We start from the raw sequence: 19141 nt of genomic DNA, 5'->3' as shown, positions 1-19141 counted from the left end.
GCCTTCCATATCTCCACCTCCTATAGAGAAGCAGCCTTCTGCTCTAGCGTTCTCTTAATAGATAGCTGAGTTTATGGAAGTGCTCCATGTTTAAACCTACTCACCACAGGATGCGTAAAATCCTGCTGAGAAATTTAGCAAACATCTTTTGGCTTCCGTTGAAACCCCTTAGAAGTTTGTCCAACCTTCACATTCAGTTTCTATTTAGCCTAAGGCCAGAATTTGTGTGGTGACTTTATGGCTCAATTCCAATGTTATAAAGAACTTGGGAGTTTGCTCAAGAGATGTTCAAAAATTCCCTCCATTTATTGAGAAGCTCACATTTGGAGATCAGGCTTCGTTTTGTAGAGAAATGGGTGGTGGAGCTCATTAGCATAACTCATTAGCATATTCCACAAACCCCCAGCCAAAAGCAACCCGATGCAAGAAAGCAGAGCTCCGGGTGAGTGAGGCCTGCTTGGAGATCCAGAAGAAGAAGATGATATTGGATTATATCCCGCCCTCCACTCCGAATTTCAGAGTCTCAGAGTGGGTCACAATCTCTTTTATCTTTCTCCCCCACAACAGACACCCTGTGAGGTGTGTGGGGCTGAGAGGACTCTCACAACAGCTGCCCTTTCAAGGACAACCTCTGCCAGAGCTACGGCTGACCCAAGGCCATTCCAGCAGGTGCAAGTGGAGGAGTGGGGAATCAAACCCGGTTCTCCCAGATAAGAGTTCGCACACTTAACCACTACACCAAACTGGCCAGCCCACCCAAGCAGGCCCCACTCACCTGGGGCTCTCCTGGGCTGTCCCCCCCCCCAGTCAAAAGGCCAGCAAGCCACCTGCTGCCCAAAATCACATAAGAAGTGGAGAAAGGGTGGCGGGGGCTTCTCCAGGGGTTCATGAGGGCTGCTGGGGGTGTGGCAAAGCCCCTGGTGGCTGGCTGGCTGCCCCCTCTCCTAATCCAGGGATTGCTATGCAGCTGCACCTACTATTCAATGGACAAGGTAGGTGGAGAGGAAGAGGGGGAGCCATCAGAAAGGTTCACAGGTGCTCCTGTGAGCTCCTGCTGAATTTGAGGCCTGGTGAAGATTAATTGAAGACCCCAATCTTCATGCTTGGTATACTATCTGATGGGAGGAGAGAGAAGGAGGGAGGGAGGAATCATGGGAACTCCACAGCAAACTGTCAAGAGGAAACTCAGGTTTGCATCTAATGCCTGAGCCGTGGTGTCTTGAATAGGAGACTTTGGTGGAAGCTGTACCCAGAACATAGTTTATATATACACAATACAGAAAATAATCAGTATTGTGCTGCTGAGAAAGGACTTGAGCTGTTGCCTGCTGCCGTTAAAGTGTTTTCAGATCTTTGATAATGACTGAAACACAGTAGTGGGCATGGATTTTCAGAGCTGCCTGCTCAACCTTTGCCATCAATATATTTCCTGCTTCCCGTGGAGATTTCAGTCTTGCCCGGAGAATCTGGTTTTGAGTGGACTCCCGCCAGGCATCCCAATCTTTCCTTTTGATCCTGCCTTTTGACCAAATTAGCAGGAAATTGGCAACGGAAAGGACATCCGAGAGCAGCCCGGTTTCCTGCTCTTTGACAAGGAAAACAACAACAACAACAGTCGGCCCGACAAGCACAGAATTCCCAGCATGGGGTTGGATGTTCCTTGTGCTGTGCGTGGTCCAGTAGCACGTTCAAACGCAATTGATGAACGTGTATCCCTCACCCCTAACGAGTCTATTAGTAGAGTCTTCTTTGCAGCCTCTTTTGCTAACCACGTTGCACGGCCTTTATTAGCATGAACTTCGACCTCTGCTGATAGCAGCCCTTAATTTGAAGACTAATCGTAGGGAAGGAGATGGTGTGTGCTTGCAGAAGTATTAGCCCTTGCATATTGGATAGCTGTACCATGCCTGGCGGATAGATACAAGCGCTGTACCCGTGTAGCAGTGAATGCTCGTACAATGAGTGTATACATTCAGCATTACACGTACTGAAATTGACTTGTGAAGAATGGGAGTGGGCGTCGGCATGCTTCCCTCCTGTACACACGATCGCTAACTCGTGACCGCAGAGCCTATGCACAGCGGCACCTTCCCTGGGATTGAGTGTGTTGGAAAAACCAGCATGTGCAATCAATGGGAAGGAGCCAGTGCGCGCATACGTCCAGTGTGCACAAACCCATACTCACAAGCAGGCAATTGCACATAGCTGTGGTCAGGGCCAGCATGCTTGTGCTGTGTGTATGATTTTTTCTTTGTACATGCATTGGCTAATTCTTAACATTGCATTCAATGCATGTACAGCTGAACACACAGTTTAAATCTCACATTTATACAGGAACTGATCCCTGCTTTCTTCCCTTTTATTTAACTAAACGATTGGTTACAGACAAATGACACACACTCACGCAGGCTGTATGTGTGTTCACTGTAACATATGTACAGGGATACCTTTGGCTGCCATTTCATTAAGAACTTCTACCGTTTGTTTCATGTGAATGAACGAGCCATTGTCTGACCATCAGAACATACAGATAGCAAGTTAGCAACTAATACCTGGACGCTGTTTAGACAAGAATCTTTTTTGATATGCATCGATCTGAACTTGCTGATTTGCAAAGAGATGAAGTTAATTTCTTTTTTTTCTTTTTTTGCTGCTTGACTAATGCAAAGCTTTGGAAGGAGCTTACCTGTTTTGTTGCAAACGTCCCATAATGTAGGGTTGCCAACTGGTCAGGGTTGCCCTGATTCAACCAGTAAGCGGTTTTCCGTAAGAGAACCAGCTACTGCTGTCGGAAAAGCAGGATTGCCAGGTCTTACCTGGCCACTGGTGGGGGAAGAGTCTCGTGCACATGGCACAATGACATCCTGGAAGTGACATCCTTGTGACGAGCACATCATGCATGGGATGCTCTAGTATTTGGGTAAAAAAACTCTATGGTGCTATAGAGCAGGGGTGGCCAAACTGTGGCTCAGGAGCCGAATGTGACTCTTTCACACATATTGTGTGGCTCTTGAAGCCCCCGTCACCCAGTCTGCTGGCTTGGAGAAGGCCAATTTCTCTCTTTAAAGCTGTTGGCTTGGAGAATGCATTTAAAGTTAAAATCGCTTTCTTTCCATTTCCACCTCCCTCCTTTCTTCCGTCCCTCCCTTCCAACTTGTGGCTCTCAAGCATTTGACATTCATGTCTTGCGGCTCCCAGACATCTGGCGTTTATTCTGTGTGGCTCTTACATTAAGCAAGTTTGGCCACCCCTGCTATAGAGTGTTTACCCAAATGCTAGAGTGTCCCACCCACAGTGTGCCTGGTGTGATGACATCACTTCCAGGTGATGTCATCACACTGGGCATGTCAAGCAGCGATGGAATTTTTTAGGAGCAGGGATCTCTCTGCTGGCCAACTCCATGCTGGTGGGTTGGAGGCCCCCAAACCAGGGGAAACCCTGCCCCCAGTGGGAGGTTGGGAACCCTACTGAAAAGCCACCTCGTTCCAAACTCTGTTCCTTACCATCCAGATTCTGCTCTGGCTTCATATATCTTGGCTGCACTTGGGAGGACAGTTCTTTTTTCTAAAATCAAAGGTTGGCAACTTTACAGATGTGTAGAATGCCAAAGCTGGAGATCTTTCCCTTTTTTTGCATGTGTTCTGTGATTGTTCTTTCTTTTTCTTTTTTTTTCTCTTTCTCTTGCCTGCATGTTTGCTTCTACAGGATTCTGTCCCGGAAGTCAACGGCAACCGAACGAGCTTCAACCTGCTAAGCAACAAGTCAGCTGGGTCTATGGCTAGTATTTTAGCCAACAATGCAGCATTTTTAGGCTGCCGGAGCAAACAAGAGACCAGCTTATCACATAGTTCTTCCTTATTAAAGACCACGACTGTTAGAACTTCCAGGTCCTCGCAGTCTGTGACTTCTGACCTCTCACCAGCCAAAAGTGACCTAAGTTCAAAAACCAGCTCGGTGATCTCAGATGGCAATAGCCCTAAACACCAGCTGAGCCCAGCAGGGCAGTATAACAACCCCATTGGCCTGTACTCAGCAGATACTCTCAGGGAAATGGCAGAAATGCATAGATTGAGTCTCGAGCGAAGGGCTTCAGAAGGTGGACTTCCCAAAGGGTATGTAAGTGTGTATTAAACCTGTTTTATAACAATGCATTCTGGGTAATTCACTGGAATTGTTTTTTTAAAAGCCATGGAAGACTTCAGAGAAATGGACATTTTCCTTGAGTTACTCATTCCTAAAACATAAGAACTTGCCTTGCTGGATCAGACTAGGAGTCCATCTAGGTCAACAGCAGACAGATAGGTGCTGTTGAGAAGCCTACATGCTGTTCTGTTGTGGTTGTGCCAAACATCTGGAAAATAGAGATAATGTTTCTGGAGGCTGTCTACGATGATTCAATCATTTCCTGAAAAAATTGGCTGCGGAAATCATTCCTTTCTGAAATAACTCTTTGAATTGCAGTAGATCAAGATGGGTAGCTGGCCTCATGGGTGGAATTCTAGCAGGGGCTCCTTTGCATATCAGGCCACACACCCCGTGATGTAGCCAATCCTCCAAGTGCTTACAAGGCTCTTTTTTTGTAAGCTCTTGGAGGATTGGCTACCTCAGGGGTGTGTGGCCTAATATGCAAAGGAGCTCTTGTTAGAATTCCACCCCTGCTCATGTCCCTTATGGGTCACAATGAGCATCCATCACAGGGAATTATTAGCATCTTTGAATAGAGAAGAAGATGGAATTAGCAGGATTATCTGACTTCTACATCATCTATTCCTATTCTGTTTTGAGTGAACCGGCTTTGATCATGTTCAGGGATTGATGCTTCTGGAGCCGAGCCGGAACTTCTAGATGTGTGTTTGGCTGCTTCACCCTAGCACTTGGTCACTTCCTTGTCTCCTACTATAATCTGATCTGAGGTTCCTAAATACATAGAATGATTTGGCTCTGATTCATAAAGTTATGTCCATAAAAGGTTATATATTTTGCAGAGAAAGTTAGGCTCTGTCCCGCCAATAACCCTACAGCAGACATCAAACTTCAACCCCTTTCTTTGGCAGAGAAGAGCTTCTAAAACTGCACAGAATCAGAGGATTCCAGATCTAACTGAATCCTAATCTCGATCTCTTTTGAGATATCCCCTTTTGGAATCCTGAAAGGGACTACTTAGACCTCAGGAGTATTGTCAGCTACATCCCCAAACTTGAACAGTACCACCGTTTATTCCCTCCCCCTGCCATTTTGTTTACTTTATTGCTGAGAGAGAAGAAACTCCTAGGCCCCTTCTGACCACCACCTTTCATTTGGGCATCAGATAGAATACCTACATTACGAATGCCAATTCTGAATTTTTATTTCCAACCTTGAACTGTAGCAGTTTGGTAGATCCAGATGGGCAGCCGTGAAGCAGTAGAACAAAGTAGAGTCAAGTTCACCTTTAAGACCAACAGAGTTTTATTCTGAATGTAAGCTTACACTCTGAATAAAACTTTTTGATCTTAAAGGTGCAACTTGACTGTTACAGTTCAATTTATATTTTTGGTGTTACTCCAAACTGCTGATGAGACAACTATTTGTCTCTAGTATTTCAAACACTTCACAGCCAAACAGAGAAGCAGAAGATTTCTTGAAGGTTCTAAAGGATGCCTTAGGGCCAAACCAAAGTTTGAGTCTTTAAGACCAGTCAGGGCTTTTTTCGTAGCAAGAACTCCTTTGCATATTAAGCCACACCCCCTGATGTAGCCAATCCTCTAAGAGCTTACAGGGCTTTTCATACAAGCCTAATATACAAAGGAGTTCCCGCTGCAAAAAAAAAGCCCTGAGACCAACAAAGTCTGATTCATGGTATAAGCTTTCGTGTGCAAGCATCCTTCATCAGACCAATCATCATGTTGGAAATCTGTGACTGATTCCTCTCACTTTAAGAACATAAGAGAAGCCATGTTGGATCAGGCCAATGGCCCATCCTGTCACGGCTGGGGCCGGGTCAGGCAAAGTACAGAGGCAGTCCGAGGTCTGTAGCCAGTAAGCAGGAGGGTCCGAGGCGCCAAATCCGAATCACTGTAGAAGTATCGCAGGTCTGAGGTCCAGAAGCCGAGGTCAGGGAGTCCAGAAGTCCAAAGCCAAAGTCAGGGAGTCAGGAACCAAAGTCAAGCCGGAGTGGATGCTAGAATGTCAGGGAGATGACTAGTTGCTTCCACAAAGCTTCCTCCCAAAGCCCACAGCTATATAGCCCTCTGCTGGCTGTTGCCCGTTTGGGCTAATTGCTGGCTCAGGGAGGCAGCCAGGATCCTGTTACCACTCAAGTATCCTTGCTCTTAGAAGGGCCAGAATCCTCTCAGAACTCAGGGCTCAGGGAGCGTCTTGCTTGTGAGCGTGCCGCCCTCCTCCGATCCCTGAGGTCCTGCCGGAGGCGGTCACGCACACGAGCCACCCGAGAGGGCGAGGCAGGGGGGCTGGGATCTTCTCCAGCAGGAGGCAGGGGCACTGGTGCAGGTGGCAGGGGCACAGTTTCCTCATCAGACTCAACTTCCTCTGAAGGGTCCCCAGCACCCATGACACTATCCCCCCCCCAGGGCCCCCCTCCGTCGAGGGACCTGGAAGGTCGGGGTGGTCGTTGTGGAACTGGTGCACCAAGTCCGGGGCATGAAGATTGTCCTCGGGCTCCCAAGACCGGTCTTCTGGGCCGTATCCCTCCCAGTCCACCAGGTACTGGAGGCCTCCACGATGGTACCGGGAGTCCAGGATCTGGCGCACCTCATATTCTTCCTCGTCATCCACCAACACTGGTGGTGGCGGCGGTGGGGAAGGAGTCCGAGCTGGGTCAGGGGGTGCAGCCGGAACAAGGAGGGAGCGATGAAACACGGGGTGAATGCGGAGGTGGGGTGGCAACTGGAGCCTGAAGGCGACGGGGTTTATTTGTTCAACGACGGGGTAGGGTCCAATGAACCGTGCATCCAGCTTGTGAGACCGACCAGGCCGGCGCAGGTAGCGAGTTGAGAGCCACACCTGATCCCCCGGCTGCACTGGAGGGCCTTCTTGCCTCTTTCGGTCCGCAGCCCGTTTATATGCCTCCTTGGCTTGCTGTAGCTGCTCTCGGAGCAAGTCTTGGCTGGCACGGAGTTCTTGCAGGTAGGCATCGACGGCGGGGACATTCGTGGGTGGTAGGATCGCTGGGAAGAACCGAGGGTGGTACCCGTAGGTTGCAGCAAACGGGGTCATTTGGGTGGATGAATGGACCGCGTTGTTGTATGCAAACTCCGCTAGGGGCAATAGAGTGGTCCAGTCATCCTGCTGGTAACAGGTGTAACAGCGGAGATATTGCTCTAGCGTGGCATTGGTGCGCTCTGTCTGGCCATCTGTCTGTGGGTGGTAGGCCGAGGACAGGTGCACTCGAGTACCCAGGCTGGAATGGAGGGCTTGCCAGAACCGAGAGGAGAACTGAGGGCCCCGATCGGAGATCAGATGGGCTGGGAGTCCATGCAGACGAAAGATGTGTTGCAGGTAAAGCTGGGCCGTCTCCTGAGCTGTGGGGAGTTTCGGGCACGGAACAAAGTGGGCCATCTTGGTAAATAGGTCGACGACCACCCAGATACAAGTCTGACCCTTGGAGCGTGGAAGTTCCGTGATGAAGTCCATCGAGATGGTATCCCAGGGTCCTGAAGATGTGGGCAAGGGCTGCAGCAACCCTGAGGGTTTGGCTGGGATGTCTTTGGCCCGTCGGCAGACGTCACAGGAGCTGACATAGCGGGCAACATCAGCGCGAACTCGTGGCCACCAGAATTCCCTTGTCAGCAAGTGGGTTGTCTTATGCTGTCCAAAGTGCCCGGCGGGTAACGAGTCGTGGGTCAGGCGTAGCACTTCTGCCCGCAAGGGCCCGGGCGGCACATAGAGGCGTTCGCGGTGTAGCAAGAGGCCGCCTCGAGTCGTGAACTCCCCTGTTGGGTCATCTTGGAGAGCCTGGAGGTGTTGCTGGACCCAGGGATCATTGGCCTGGCTAGCCCGAATGTCCTCCACGAGTGCTGGTGAAGTGGAGGTGGCTGCAAATACTGAGGGCGGCAGGATTGGAGCAGCGGGCGCGGTCTCAGTTGAGGCAGGGGCGTATTCCGGTTTCCGGGAGAGCGCGTCTGCTTTCCGGTTCTGGGTATGGGGGATGTAGGAGATCTGGAAGTCGAAGCGAGAGAAGAATAGGGACCACCGGATCTGGCGCTGGTTGAGACGGCGGGTGGTCTGGAGGTGTTCCAAGTTCCGGTGATCGGTGAGCACTTGAACAGGGTGGCGAGCCCCTTCGAGGTAATGTCGCCAAACCTCAAACGCCGCCTTGATCGCGAGCAACTCCCTCTCCCAGATGGTATAGTTCCTCTCTGCAGCAGTGAGCTGGCGCGAGTAATAGGCGCAGGGCTGTAGTGGCTGGGACGGCTCCTCGCGCTGGGACAGCACTGCTCCCAGGGCCACGTTGGAGGCATCAGCTTCCACCGTAAAGGGAAGCTGGGGGTCGGGGTATCTCAGGAGTGGCCCGGTGGCAAAGCGAGTCTTCAGGGTGGAGAAGGCGTTATCGGCCTCTGGGGACCAGTGGAAGGGTTCTTTGGGGCGGAGTAGTTGAGTCAGGGGTGTGGTCAGGGATGCGTAGGCCGGGATGAATTGCCGATAGTAGTTGGCAAAACCGAGGAATCGCTGCGGGTCTTTGCGATTCTGAGGAGCCTGCCAGGTCAGGACCGCTTCTACTTTTTTTGGGTCCATGAGGATCCCCTGCGGTGACACGATGTGCCCAAGGAACTCGACAGAGCGCAGGTCGAAGTCGCACTTCTCCAGCTTGGCGTAGAGACCATGGGCTCGTAGGCGCTGCAGGACCTGGCGGACGTGCTCGGCGTGCTGGGCAGGATTGCGGGAGTAAATTAGGATGTCATCCAGGTATATGATCGCGAAGCGGTCGAGCAGGTCCCGGAATATGTCATTCATGAACCTCTGGAAGACAGCGGGGGCATTGGTCAGTCCGAAGGGCATTACCAGGTGCTCGTACTGCCCGTATCGGGTCCCAAACGCGGTCTTCCATTCGTCTCCGGGCCGTATGCGCACCAAATTGTACGCTCCACGGAGGTCCAGCTTGGTGTAGATTTGGGCCCCCTTTAGGCAATCCAAGAGTTCAGGGATCAGTGGTAGAGGGTACCGGTCGCGGATGGTGATCTTGTTCAGGGCCCGGTAGTCATTGCACAGCCGGAGCTCCCCACTTTTCTTCTTCACGAAGAGCACTGGAGCAGATAGGGGAGAGGTTGAGGGTCGGATGAATCCGCGTTTCAGGTTCTTGTCCAGGAAGTCTCACAGAGCTGCCAACTCCGGCTCCGACATTGGGTACAGACGCCCCACCGGGAGTGGTGCCCCAGGTACCAAATCAATGGCACAGTCGTAGGGCCGGTGAGGGGGAAGCTGATCAGCTCCTGTCTCTTCAAAGACATCAGCAAAGTCCACATACTTCTGAGGGAGCTGAGGACCACCACTCGGGATGCCAGCTGCTAGAGTGGTGGGAGGAGTCAGATGGGGGCATGGGTCTCGGAAGCTTAGTTCCTGCTGGGCCCAGTCCATGATGGGGTTGTGCAGCTTCAGCCAGGAAAGGCCTAGAATCAGCGGGAAGCGAGGCATGCGGGCGACATCAAACCGCAGCTGTTCTTGGTGCTGCTGGACGTGGAAGGTGATGGGACAGGTCTCCTGGGTGACGGGGCCAGAACGGAGGAGGCGCCCGTCAATAGCCTCCACCAGCGACGGAATCCCTTTTGTCTGCACAGGGATCTGGTGCTGCTTCACAAAGGCGGCATCTATAAAACAGTGGGCCGCTCCCGAGTCCAGCATGGCATACACGAACAGCCAGCGTTCGTCAGGCAGACGGAGTTTGACTGGTAGCAGGAATGGCCCTGGGGTATCAGCCCGCTGTTCGGAGGACCCAGCTAGTTGCCCCAGGCTGGGGGGTCCACTTACGCCTGGGGCTGCCCTTTTGGCGGCGGTGGCAGCGAAGGTCCAGGTATCCGATGCTTAGCAGGGCAGCCAGAGGCATAGTGGCCTGCCGTGCCGCAGTAGAGGCACAGATTCTGCGTGCGGCGTCTGGTCTTTTCCTCTGGGGTCAGGCGGGGTCGAGCAGCTCCAAGCTGCATAGGCTCGTCCTTGGTGCTGGTACTAGCTGGGGACGGGCGAGGAGCCAGGTAGCACGGCGCAGGGAGCTGGCGCCCTCTGGTCTTGGCTTGGCGGCGACTTTCCAGGCGGCCATCGATGCGGAGGCAGAGGGTGATAAGTTCTTGGAGCGTGGGTGGCTGCTCCACCCTGGCCAGTTCATCCAGGACCTCCTCTGCCAACCCCTCAGTAAACTGGTCCATCTGGGCAGCCTCATTCCACGCCAAGTCCTGGGTCAGGAGCTTGAATTCAGTGGCATATTGAGCCACCGAGGAGTTGCCTTGTTTCAGTGCCCTGATCTTCCGGTTAGCTGTGGCTGCTTGGACTGGGTTTGAGAAAGCAGCAGACAGGTGGGCCTCAAACCCCTGGTAATCAGTCAGTAGGGGAGAGGACGCGACCAGTAAGGGTGTGGCCCATTTGGCCGCCTGCCCCTTTAACAGACTGATGACGAAACACACCTTGGTTTTGTCATTGAGGAAGTCCCGTGCTCTCAGTTCAAAGTACAGCCGACACTGTGCTAGGAAGGCAGGAAATTCTTCCACGGCACCCCCAAATCTGTCAGGTGGGGGAACTGGGCACTTGGCTGGAGCACTGGCCGCAGGTTGTTGCTGCAAGTGCACTACTGCCTGTGTTAGCTGCTGTACCTGGGCTTGGAGCGCAGCCAGTAGTTCTGTGGTTTCACTTGCTTCAGCATCCATCCTGTGGAGTGGGTGTTTGTCGGTGGAAGCAATCTGTCACGGCTGGGGCCGGGTCAGGCAAAGTCCAGAGGCAGTCCGAGGTCTGTAGCCAGTAAGCAGGAGGGTCCGAGGCGCCAAATCCGAATCACTGTAGAAGTATCGCAGGTCTGAGGTCCAGAAGCCGAGGTCAGGGAGTCCAGAAGTCCAAAGCCAAAGTCAGGGAGTCAGGAACCAAAGTCAAGCCGGAGTGGATGCTAGAATGTCAGGGAGATGACTAGTTGCTTCCACAAAGCTTCCTCCCAAAGCCCACAGCTATATAGCCCTCTGCTGGCTGTTGCCCGTTTGGGCTAATTGCTGGCTCAGGGAGGCAGCCAGGATCCTGTTACCACTCAAGTATCCTTGCTCTTAGAAGGGCCAGAATCCTCTCAGAACTCAGGGCTCAGGGAGCGTCTTGCTTGTGAGCGTGCCGCCCTCCTCCGATCCCTGAGGTCCTGCCGGAGGCGGTCACGCACACGAGCCACCCGAGAGGGCGAGGCAGGGGGGCTGGGATCTTCTCCAGCAGGAGGCAGGGGCACTGGTGCAGGTGGCAGGGGCACAGTTTCCTCATCAGACTCAACTTCCTCTGAAGGGTCCCCAGCACCCATGACACATCCAGTCCAACACTCTGTGTCATATAAGAACATAAGAGAAGCCATGTTGGATCAGGCCAGTGGCCCATCCAGTCCAGCACTCTGTGTCACATAAGAACATAAGAGAAGCCATGTTGGATCAGGCCAGTGGCCCATCCAGTCCAACACTCTGTGTCACATAAGAACATAAGAGAAGCCATGTTGGATCATGCCAGTGGCCCATCCAGTCCAGCACTCTGTGTCACATAAGAACATAAGAGAAGCCATGTTGGATCAGGCCAATGGCCCATCCAGTCCAACACTCTGTGTCACACAGTGGCCAAATATATATATATACACACACAAACACACACACACTGTGGCTTGCATGGTATTTATTGTGAAAAGGCTGTTGTGCATGTCCAGGAGTGTCATCATGAATCCTCGGCGTTGAGTGTTGTCTGACCCTTTGAGCAAGCACAAAGCAGATGAGGAGTTTAGAAGCGAACCCCCCGTAGAAATTATTCGGGATGCACCTGCTGCCCATTTCAGAAGCGGTAAAATGAAGAGCAATCAACTGTTTCCATCTGGAGGCAATGTTAGTTAAGCTATTACTTCAATTGCTGTAAATAGCTAAAATAATCCTGAATGTCCATCTAATGGCGCTCTTCATACTTAAATGACAATTAGCCGTAGAACTGCGGTGACCTTTGCGGAACTCCACAGTTGGAACTGATGTTGTATCAAAATCCGCTTCATTTTTGGGAGTCTAATTTAAGCAAAAAAAAACAACTTTGCAGTAAACTGATGCTGCTTTCAGATGTGAAGAATCTAACACACAATAGCCTCTCCAACAGGAGGGAGGGTCATTTTTCCCACCCTGCCGACTTCTCTTGGCTTCAGAATGAGAGGCAGCCATTTGGTTTTCTTTCTTTTTTTTTTTTTCATCTAGGTGGAGCTGACTTCTTGGAAGGCAAAGAGACGAAGGCGGGGGGGGGGGGAATGTGATAACAGATAGTTAGTGGAAGAAAGTTTGATCTAGAATGATATGAAGGTAATTAGGTTGATATTATTGTTATTAAGGCAATTAGGATAAAATGAAATAGGGGGAACTGAGTGCTGATTAACGGGTGATACACGATAATAAGATTCCGAAGAGAAAATGAGTCTTGGTTAGTATGGGTGTATCAATCGTATGTGGATAAATCGAAGAACGTTTTCTATTGTACAATACGGATGAATGTTATAGTAGATTGATGGGGAAAGGTGGCTAATAATTAGTGTTAATGTTTGCTGTAGAATTTAATTCAATAAAAATTTCAGCGAGGAAAAAAAAAGAATCTAACATCATCCATGTTTTTGCTATCTCTTGTCATTCCCTTGCCCCCTCTGTTTTAACACTCTCTTGCTACAAATCGAGGTAGATGAATTGCTTTTTGCAAAAAAAAAACAAAAACCAAATAGGTCCTGGAGCTGGAGCTACCCCGTGCTATACTGTTTTCCCATTGACTTCTGTGAAAGGTGTATTGATGCAAACAGAGTAAATTGCTATACTTACAGTACTGTCCTAAGCAGAGTTGCACCTTCTGAGTCCATTGACATTAGGGGGCTCAGAAAGGCATAGCTCTGTTTAGGATGGCACTGTTATAGAGAAAGAAATAGAAGAGGAGTGTGAGACCATATTATCACACGTATGTGCTGACTCTGGAATGACGTCTGTGCATACGGATACGAAGTGCAGCTCTTCGGAGCGCGCACACTTGATGCCGCTTGGCAAAGGACCCAAGTCGGGTGGAGAATTTCCTCCAAAGGAGCTCTCTGCATGTTGTCAAACTGCAGGCATTAATGGACCTTGGCTTCTAATGAAGCCTGACGTTAGGAAGGGGAGCTGTTTTCGTAGTTGTTCAATTCTGCTCAATTTTCAGATGGACCAGGTCATTTGGTGTATTTTGGAAGCAAATGAAACTGTAGTGTATCGTGGTCATTTCCATTTGTAAAATTGCTCAAATTAGATGAAAGGGATGTGAAAGTGGCAATGTAAATCCTGTAGAGATTCAAGCTCTTGGCCTGTGCTGGAGTATCTGCAAGTGTTTCTATCTTATGGAACTGACTTGTGTTTTGTTATCAGTATTTGGCACTACAGTGAAATAATTAATAGGCCCTCTTAAAGCACATAATGGACACAGAACAGGTATCCCTCTCTTCCACCAAGTGAAGCACTTGTAGGTCCTTTAACACAGGGGTGGGGAATGTCTGGCCCTTGAGATCACTCGGTCCGGCCCTCGGGGATTGCTGGGCCGAGCTGAGCCACATGGTGGCCTCCCTGGGGCCGGCTGGCCAGCGAGGATTGTAGGGCCTAGATGCGCTGTGCAGCAGCCTCCCTGGCTGGCAGGGATCGCAGGGCCCCAGCCATGCTATGCGGCAGCCTCCCTAGGCCTGGCTGGCTGGCCAGGATCGCTGTGGGGCCTTGAAAAAGTCTAATATGGTAATATTAGGGGATGTGGTCTAATATGCTAATGAGTTCCCGCTGGGCTTTTTCTACACAAGAAAAGCCTGGGCCTAGGCATTTGCCTAGGGCGGCGGGCTGTGTGTGTGTGTGTGTGTGCGCGCCAAATTAGGCTCTCCCCACATTCCTTCAAATAGAAAAACAATTATTTGCATTAATTTTGCTGGCCTGAATCATTCTCCCTTGGTGGAGCACTGTTTTTTAAGTTGATAACTTTGTATGGCCTGCAAATGATATAAATATTCAAATGGTCCTTGGCAGAAAAAAAGGTTCTCTACCCCTGCTTTAACAGTAGGGTTGCCAAGCTTCCACTGGGGCCCCCCCAACCCACCAGCATGGAGCAGACCTCCAGGAGGATCCCCACCCCCAAAGGGCCCAATCATCGTGTGATACGTTGGGGATGTTCTAGGATTTGCAGTAAAACTCTATGGTACCATAGAGTTTTACTACGAATCCTAGAGCATCCCTGGCACGGTGTGTCCAGAGCGATGCTGTCACTTCTGGGTGACAACTCTAAAAAAGAATGTGTAGTTTGGGCCTGTTAAGTTGGACTAGGTAAAATGAAAGCAGGAGGGGAGGTTGGTAATAGAGTTTCAGGTTCCAGTACCTTTAAGAAGTAGTGCCTTCTTCTGTCATTGATGCTTAAGAGGGACTTCTGCTTTCAGTGCAGCACTTATAAAGATATAGCATCTTTCTCAGGTTCTGGTCACGCCCTGTCCAGTTTACATAATTATAGGTGAAGAAGCCAGGACATGATTTAAATTGGATATTTTAAAGACCAAGCTTAATGTGATATTGCTCCATGAGTGAATCTCTGGCAATTTTTTCAAACCTGTAAAATAGCAGTTGTTGGGCCTTTAATTTGGATTGGGCTGTGGTGTAAGGAGAGGGACACTCAGAAACAGAATGTAGATTTTTCATGTGGCCCTTGGAAGTGGCCATACCTTGAGTTGCATCTGTGATCCAAACTCAAGATAACATTGGAAGATCCAAGAATGGAGAAAATAGCTACAGTTGTGGGGTGCATGTGTTCTTGAAAGGATTTTGGTGCAAGAGTGAGGGAAGGGGGTTTATTCTTTCCTCCCCTCTCATTTTCCTTTGCCCCAATGAGGCAAACATATGAGTACCTGAGTGGGACCAGTATGTTTTCCCCATAATGCAGATTGTAGGACTATAAGACCAGTTAGGATTGGTGTGAGGGGAAAAGGGTTTAAAGCCTTCCAGCTTCCCCATGGCTGCTCATTACCCTCTTTTTTTAAAACATGCAGATCCATGTATGGATCTCCTGATACCCTGTCTAGTTTTGTCCACAGACATGCTTTTTTAGCTGACCACTTTTCAAAACCCCCTGGTATGTGCAGAGTTTATGTTCGGTCTTTGATATCTTTTGGAAGCCCAATCAGATACCGTGGAAGTTGTCGATCCCCCCTCTTGTTCGGGGTGGGGGGGTGGGGCACCTATTCCTAAAGGGCTTATGTTGTACTTTAAAATGTTGTTTTACGTGCATAGGCATAGCTTAGAGGATTAGAACAGCCAACAGCATCCACTTCAGAAAATGATACTATTACACTGTGTTTCTCTGTAAGCACATGCTCAGCTGTCCTGCACATACCTAAAATGGATATAGAATCACTGATCTGCTTACTGGCTACAACTTGTTCCCAATATATCTCTGTGTGTTTTGGTATCAGGCAGATATATTTGGATTAAAGCCGGGTTTACAAAACTGGTGGGAGAATATTCTGGGCAAGAGAGACTTGGGGGAAGAGGGGATAAAACTGGGCATGGGGAAAACTTGAATTTTTCCTCCTAATAAATATGCCGTCATAAGAAAACCTGTTTTAATACATTAGAGTTTTGTTTCTCCCTTTTGCCTAGAGGTATTGCGGGGGTTGGGTGGGGAATCTGAAAATGATAATGTTAGGACTGCTTCCCGCACTGAACCCCATGGGATGAGCACATATTTCCAGCCATGTATCATGCTCTTGGCCGGCCCTACCACTAGGCAAATTAGGCATTTGCCTAGGGTGCTGGGTTGGGGGGTGCCAAATTTGGTGCTCCCTCCCTCCTGGTGCCCTAGGCAAATGCCTGGCTTGCACACTGGCCAGCTGGCTTTGCATTGCCTCCCTTCTGATTCTGCAACTGCTCTTTGGATGAAGAAGTACTCATTGGTAGACCCATATTTATTGATAGACCCATCCTCTTTCCTCTTATTGTCCTACAATCTCCTTTTTGTTTCATATCTTTGGAGGAGAGCAGTTTGCAGTGAAGAAGCAACAGAGTCCTCTAACCTTTCTCTATTCTGCATCTTTTCCTTTGCAGCTCCCTTTACCTGCTTCTTTATTCTGTATCCGTTTCCAAAAACCTGTACTTTCGGTTCCCCCCCCCACCCCACCTTTCAGTTATGTACTGGATTGATACACATTTACTTTAAACCATAGAATCCATAGAAACTTTTGCTGGTTACAGACGGGCGGTTTAAGCCACCCTGGGGACGGCAGGCACTATCCCGTACTCACCCTGTCCTGGTACCTAATATCTGTGGTGGCTTTGAGGCAGCTCCTCAGTCATCTGGATGGCTGGGAAGCACTGGTGGAGTGTCCGGAAAGCAGCAGATGGGTGCATGAGCACTCCGGACACTCCTCCAGGGTGCCACATACCGACTGCACACTCCCAGGTGCTCCTTTTCCAGCCAGCTCACTTCTGGGTCAGCTTGATGTTGCCCTGAGCTAGTGGTTTGTAACCAGCCATAAAGCTGGGTCATCTAGTCCAACCTCCCTGCTTAATGGAGGAAATTCACCAACTATCCGCCCAAGTGACTCCTGTTCTATGTCCAGAGGAAGGCAAAAAACCTCCAGGATCCCTCATCCAATTGGGCCTGGAGGAAAATTCCTTCCTGACCCCAAAGTGACCATTGGCTTTGCCCTGGGCATTTAAGAAAGGGCCACGAGAGCAGAGCACTGGCTCATCCCTTTCCTACCCGCCCTGTCATGATCTGCCTGTCCAGTGCCATCCTAATCATGCCTCTAAATTTTTGAGACTGCTCCTTTTCTTGGTCCCCTGCTCTCTGGTGTGATACTAGTGTGACCACCCTGCGAACGGGGTTGAAGACATACAGATTTAGCTTGTCAATATTTGCTGTGCAAATTCTTGAACATACAAGATCCTACGAAGAAAGGTTGAAGGACCTGGGCATGTTTAGCCTGGAGAGGAAGGTGACTGAGAGGTGATGTGATCACCATCTTCAAGTACTTGAAGGGCTGTCATATAGAGGATGGTGTGGAATTGTTTTCTGTGTTCCCAGAAGGCAGGACCAGAACCAACGGGTTGAAATGAAAAGCCATTTTGGATCAAGCCAGTGGCCCATCCAGTCCAACACTCTGTGTCACACAGTGGCCAAAATAAACTTAGTGCCATCAGGAGGTCCACCAGTGGGGCCAGGACACTAGAAACCCTCCCACTGTGCCCCCCCCACAAGTACCTAGAATACAGAGTATCACTTGCCCCAGACAGAGAGTTCCAATGATAATCTGTGGCTAATAGCCTCTGATGGACCTCTGCTCCATATGCTTACCCAGTCCTATCTTGAAGTTGTCTATGCTGGTAGCCGTCACATCCTCCTCAGTGGAACAGGCTTCCTCAGGAGGTGGTGTGCTCTCCTTCCTTGGAGGTTTTTAAACAGAGGCTAGATGGCCATCTGACAGCAATGAAGATCCTGTGAATTTAGGGGGATGTGTTCGTGTGTTTCCTGCATTGTGCAGGGGGTTGGACTAGATGACCCTGGAGGTCCCTTCCAACTTCTGTGATTCTTAGTCATGACATCTGGCTCCAATCCAGCCACTAGCTGTAGGAAAGGAGAGGAGGGAGGGGCATTGGAGAAAGAATGACAGTGTCCAACTCCAGCTTGGGAAACTCCTGGAGATTTGGGAGCAAGGCCTGAGAAATGGGTGGAGTTTGGGGAGGGGAGGAAGCTCAGTGGGGATATGAGGTTACAGAGTCCACCCTCCAAAGCTACCATTATTCCCCCCAGGGGATAAATCTCTGTAGTCTGGAGATCAGTTGTAATTCTGGGGGAACTCCAAGTCCCACCCGGAGTTTGATAACTGAGAAAGAACGAGTCTCAGTCTTGGGGGATGGGGGGGGATGATATTATCTCTTTGATGCATCACCTATTTTCAGATGAATGTGCAGTTTGTATCTGGCCTTTGCTTCCTTGGTCGCTGATAGCAAGATGTCCAGGAATGCTTAGTGCTATCCAAATTCAGCCAAAATGCCTCTATGCCTCCATAAGTCCCAGTGGATAAACTGTAATCCTTGCATTTCCCCCCTCTCTTAATCACGTGGAGGTGGGTGGGCATAACAAGGTTATTCCTATTCCCATTTGTTATTCCTGTTCCTGTTTGTTGAAGAGTCTGTGTGCCCCTATGGTAAAACTGGCTAGCCCTGTCCTCTTCAAAACTCATCAAATCTGTGCGTCTGATTGTCTCTCTTTCTTTCCCCCTAGGTCATAGCCAACACTGTTGCCAAGTTAGTATTGAACAGTGTGTCGGTGTGAAATGCTTGGCCAGTTTGCCCCCTCTTGGGGGGTCGCATGAGCCTTGTTGTTGTTATTGCTATGTACGCTTGTGAGTGGTATGCATTTTAAAAGGGTCGATTGATAACGGCAGTCGTGAAATGCCATTTCTGTATCTTCCCCAGGGCTCTTTTTGTAGCTGGCGCTCCTTTGCATTTTAGGCCACACCTCCCTGATGTAGCCAATCCTCCAAGAGCTTCCAAGACTCTTCTTACAGGGCCTGCTGTAAGCTCCAGGAGGATTGACTACGTTAGGGTGTGTGGCCTTATATGCAAAGGAGCTCCTGCTACAAAAAAGAGCCCTGATCGTCCCCGTCTTTCTAAGAATATCCCTAAACTTTTCATTCCTTCCAGGCATTTTATTTTGAAGTCCTTGCAAATGTATTTAAAAAAAAAAAATCTAGAAAAGTCCTTTTGTGTCTGCACAAAAGAGGGCCTCCAGGCACCTGTAGTAGTGACCAGTCTCTAACACTGTTGTAGGTAACTGTCAGTGTTGTCCTAATTGCCCTTCTAAATTTTATTAGAAGGAGGGTGTTATTCTCCTTGGGATGGCACTTCTAGAATGGTAGCTGTTTCCTTGCTAAGAGAATGGCAGGGGTGACTTATGACAATTGCAGTGGCTACGT

At 49.8% G+C, this 19141-nt stretch overlaps 1 protein-coding gene across 9 annotated transcripts in view; it reads left to right on the top strand.

The window, feature by feature from the left end:
- The window catches only part of LDB3 (LIM domain binding 3), a 208251-nt gene that overhangs the window by 113593 nt on the left and 75517 nt on the right, over positions 1 to 19141 (top strand). For 5 of the 9 annotated variants that reach the window (XM_060241070.1, XM_060241073.1, XM_060241069.1 and 2 more), the window contains exon 4: positions 18448 to 18470. In XM_060241070.1, coding sequence (XP_060097053.1) covers positions 18448 to 18470 — 23 coding nt within the window. Of the gene's footprint in view, positions 1 to 3705; positions 4113 to 18447; positions 18471 to 19141 lie in introns of all 9 variants that reach the window. The other 4 variants (XM_060241066.1, XM_060241067.1, XM_060241068.1 and 1 more) reach the window with 1 other exon arrangement.

This window comes from Heteronotia binoei, chromosome 6 (assembly GCF_032191835.1).
Source record: "Heteronotia binoei isolate CCM8104 ecotype False Entrance Well chromosome 6, APGP_CSIRO_Hbin_v1, whole genome shotgun sequence".
In the NCBI taxonomy this organism is placed as follows: domain Eukaryota; kingdom Metazoa; phylum Chordata; class Lepidosauria; order Squamata; family Gekkonidae; genus Heteronotia; species Heteronotia binoei.
This window is presented reverse-complemented; position numbering and strand designations above follow the sequence as displayed.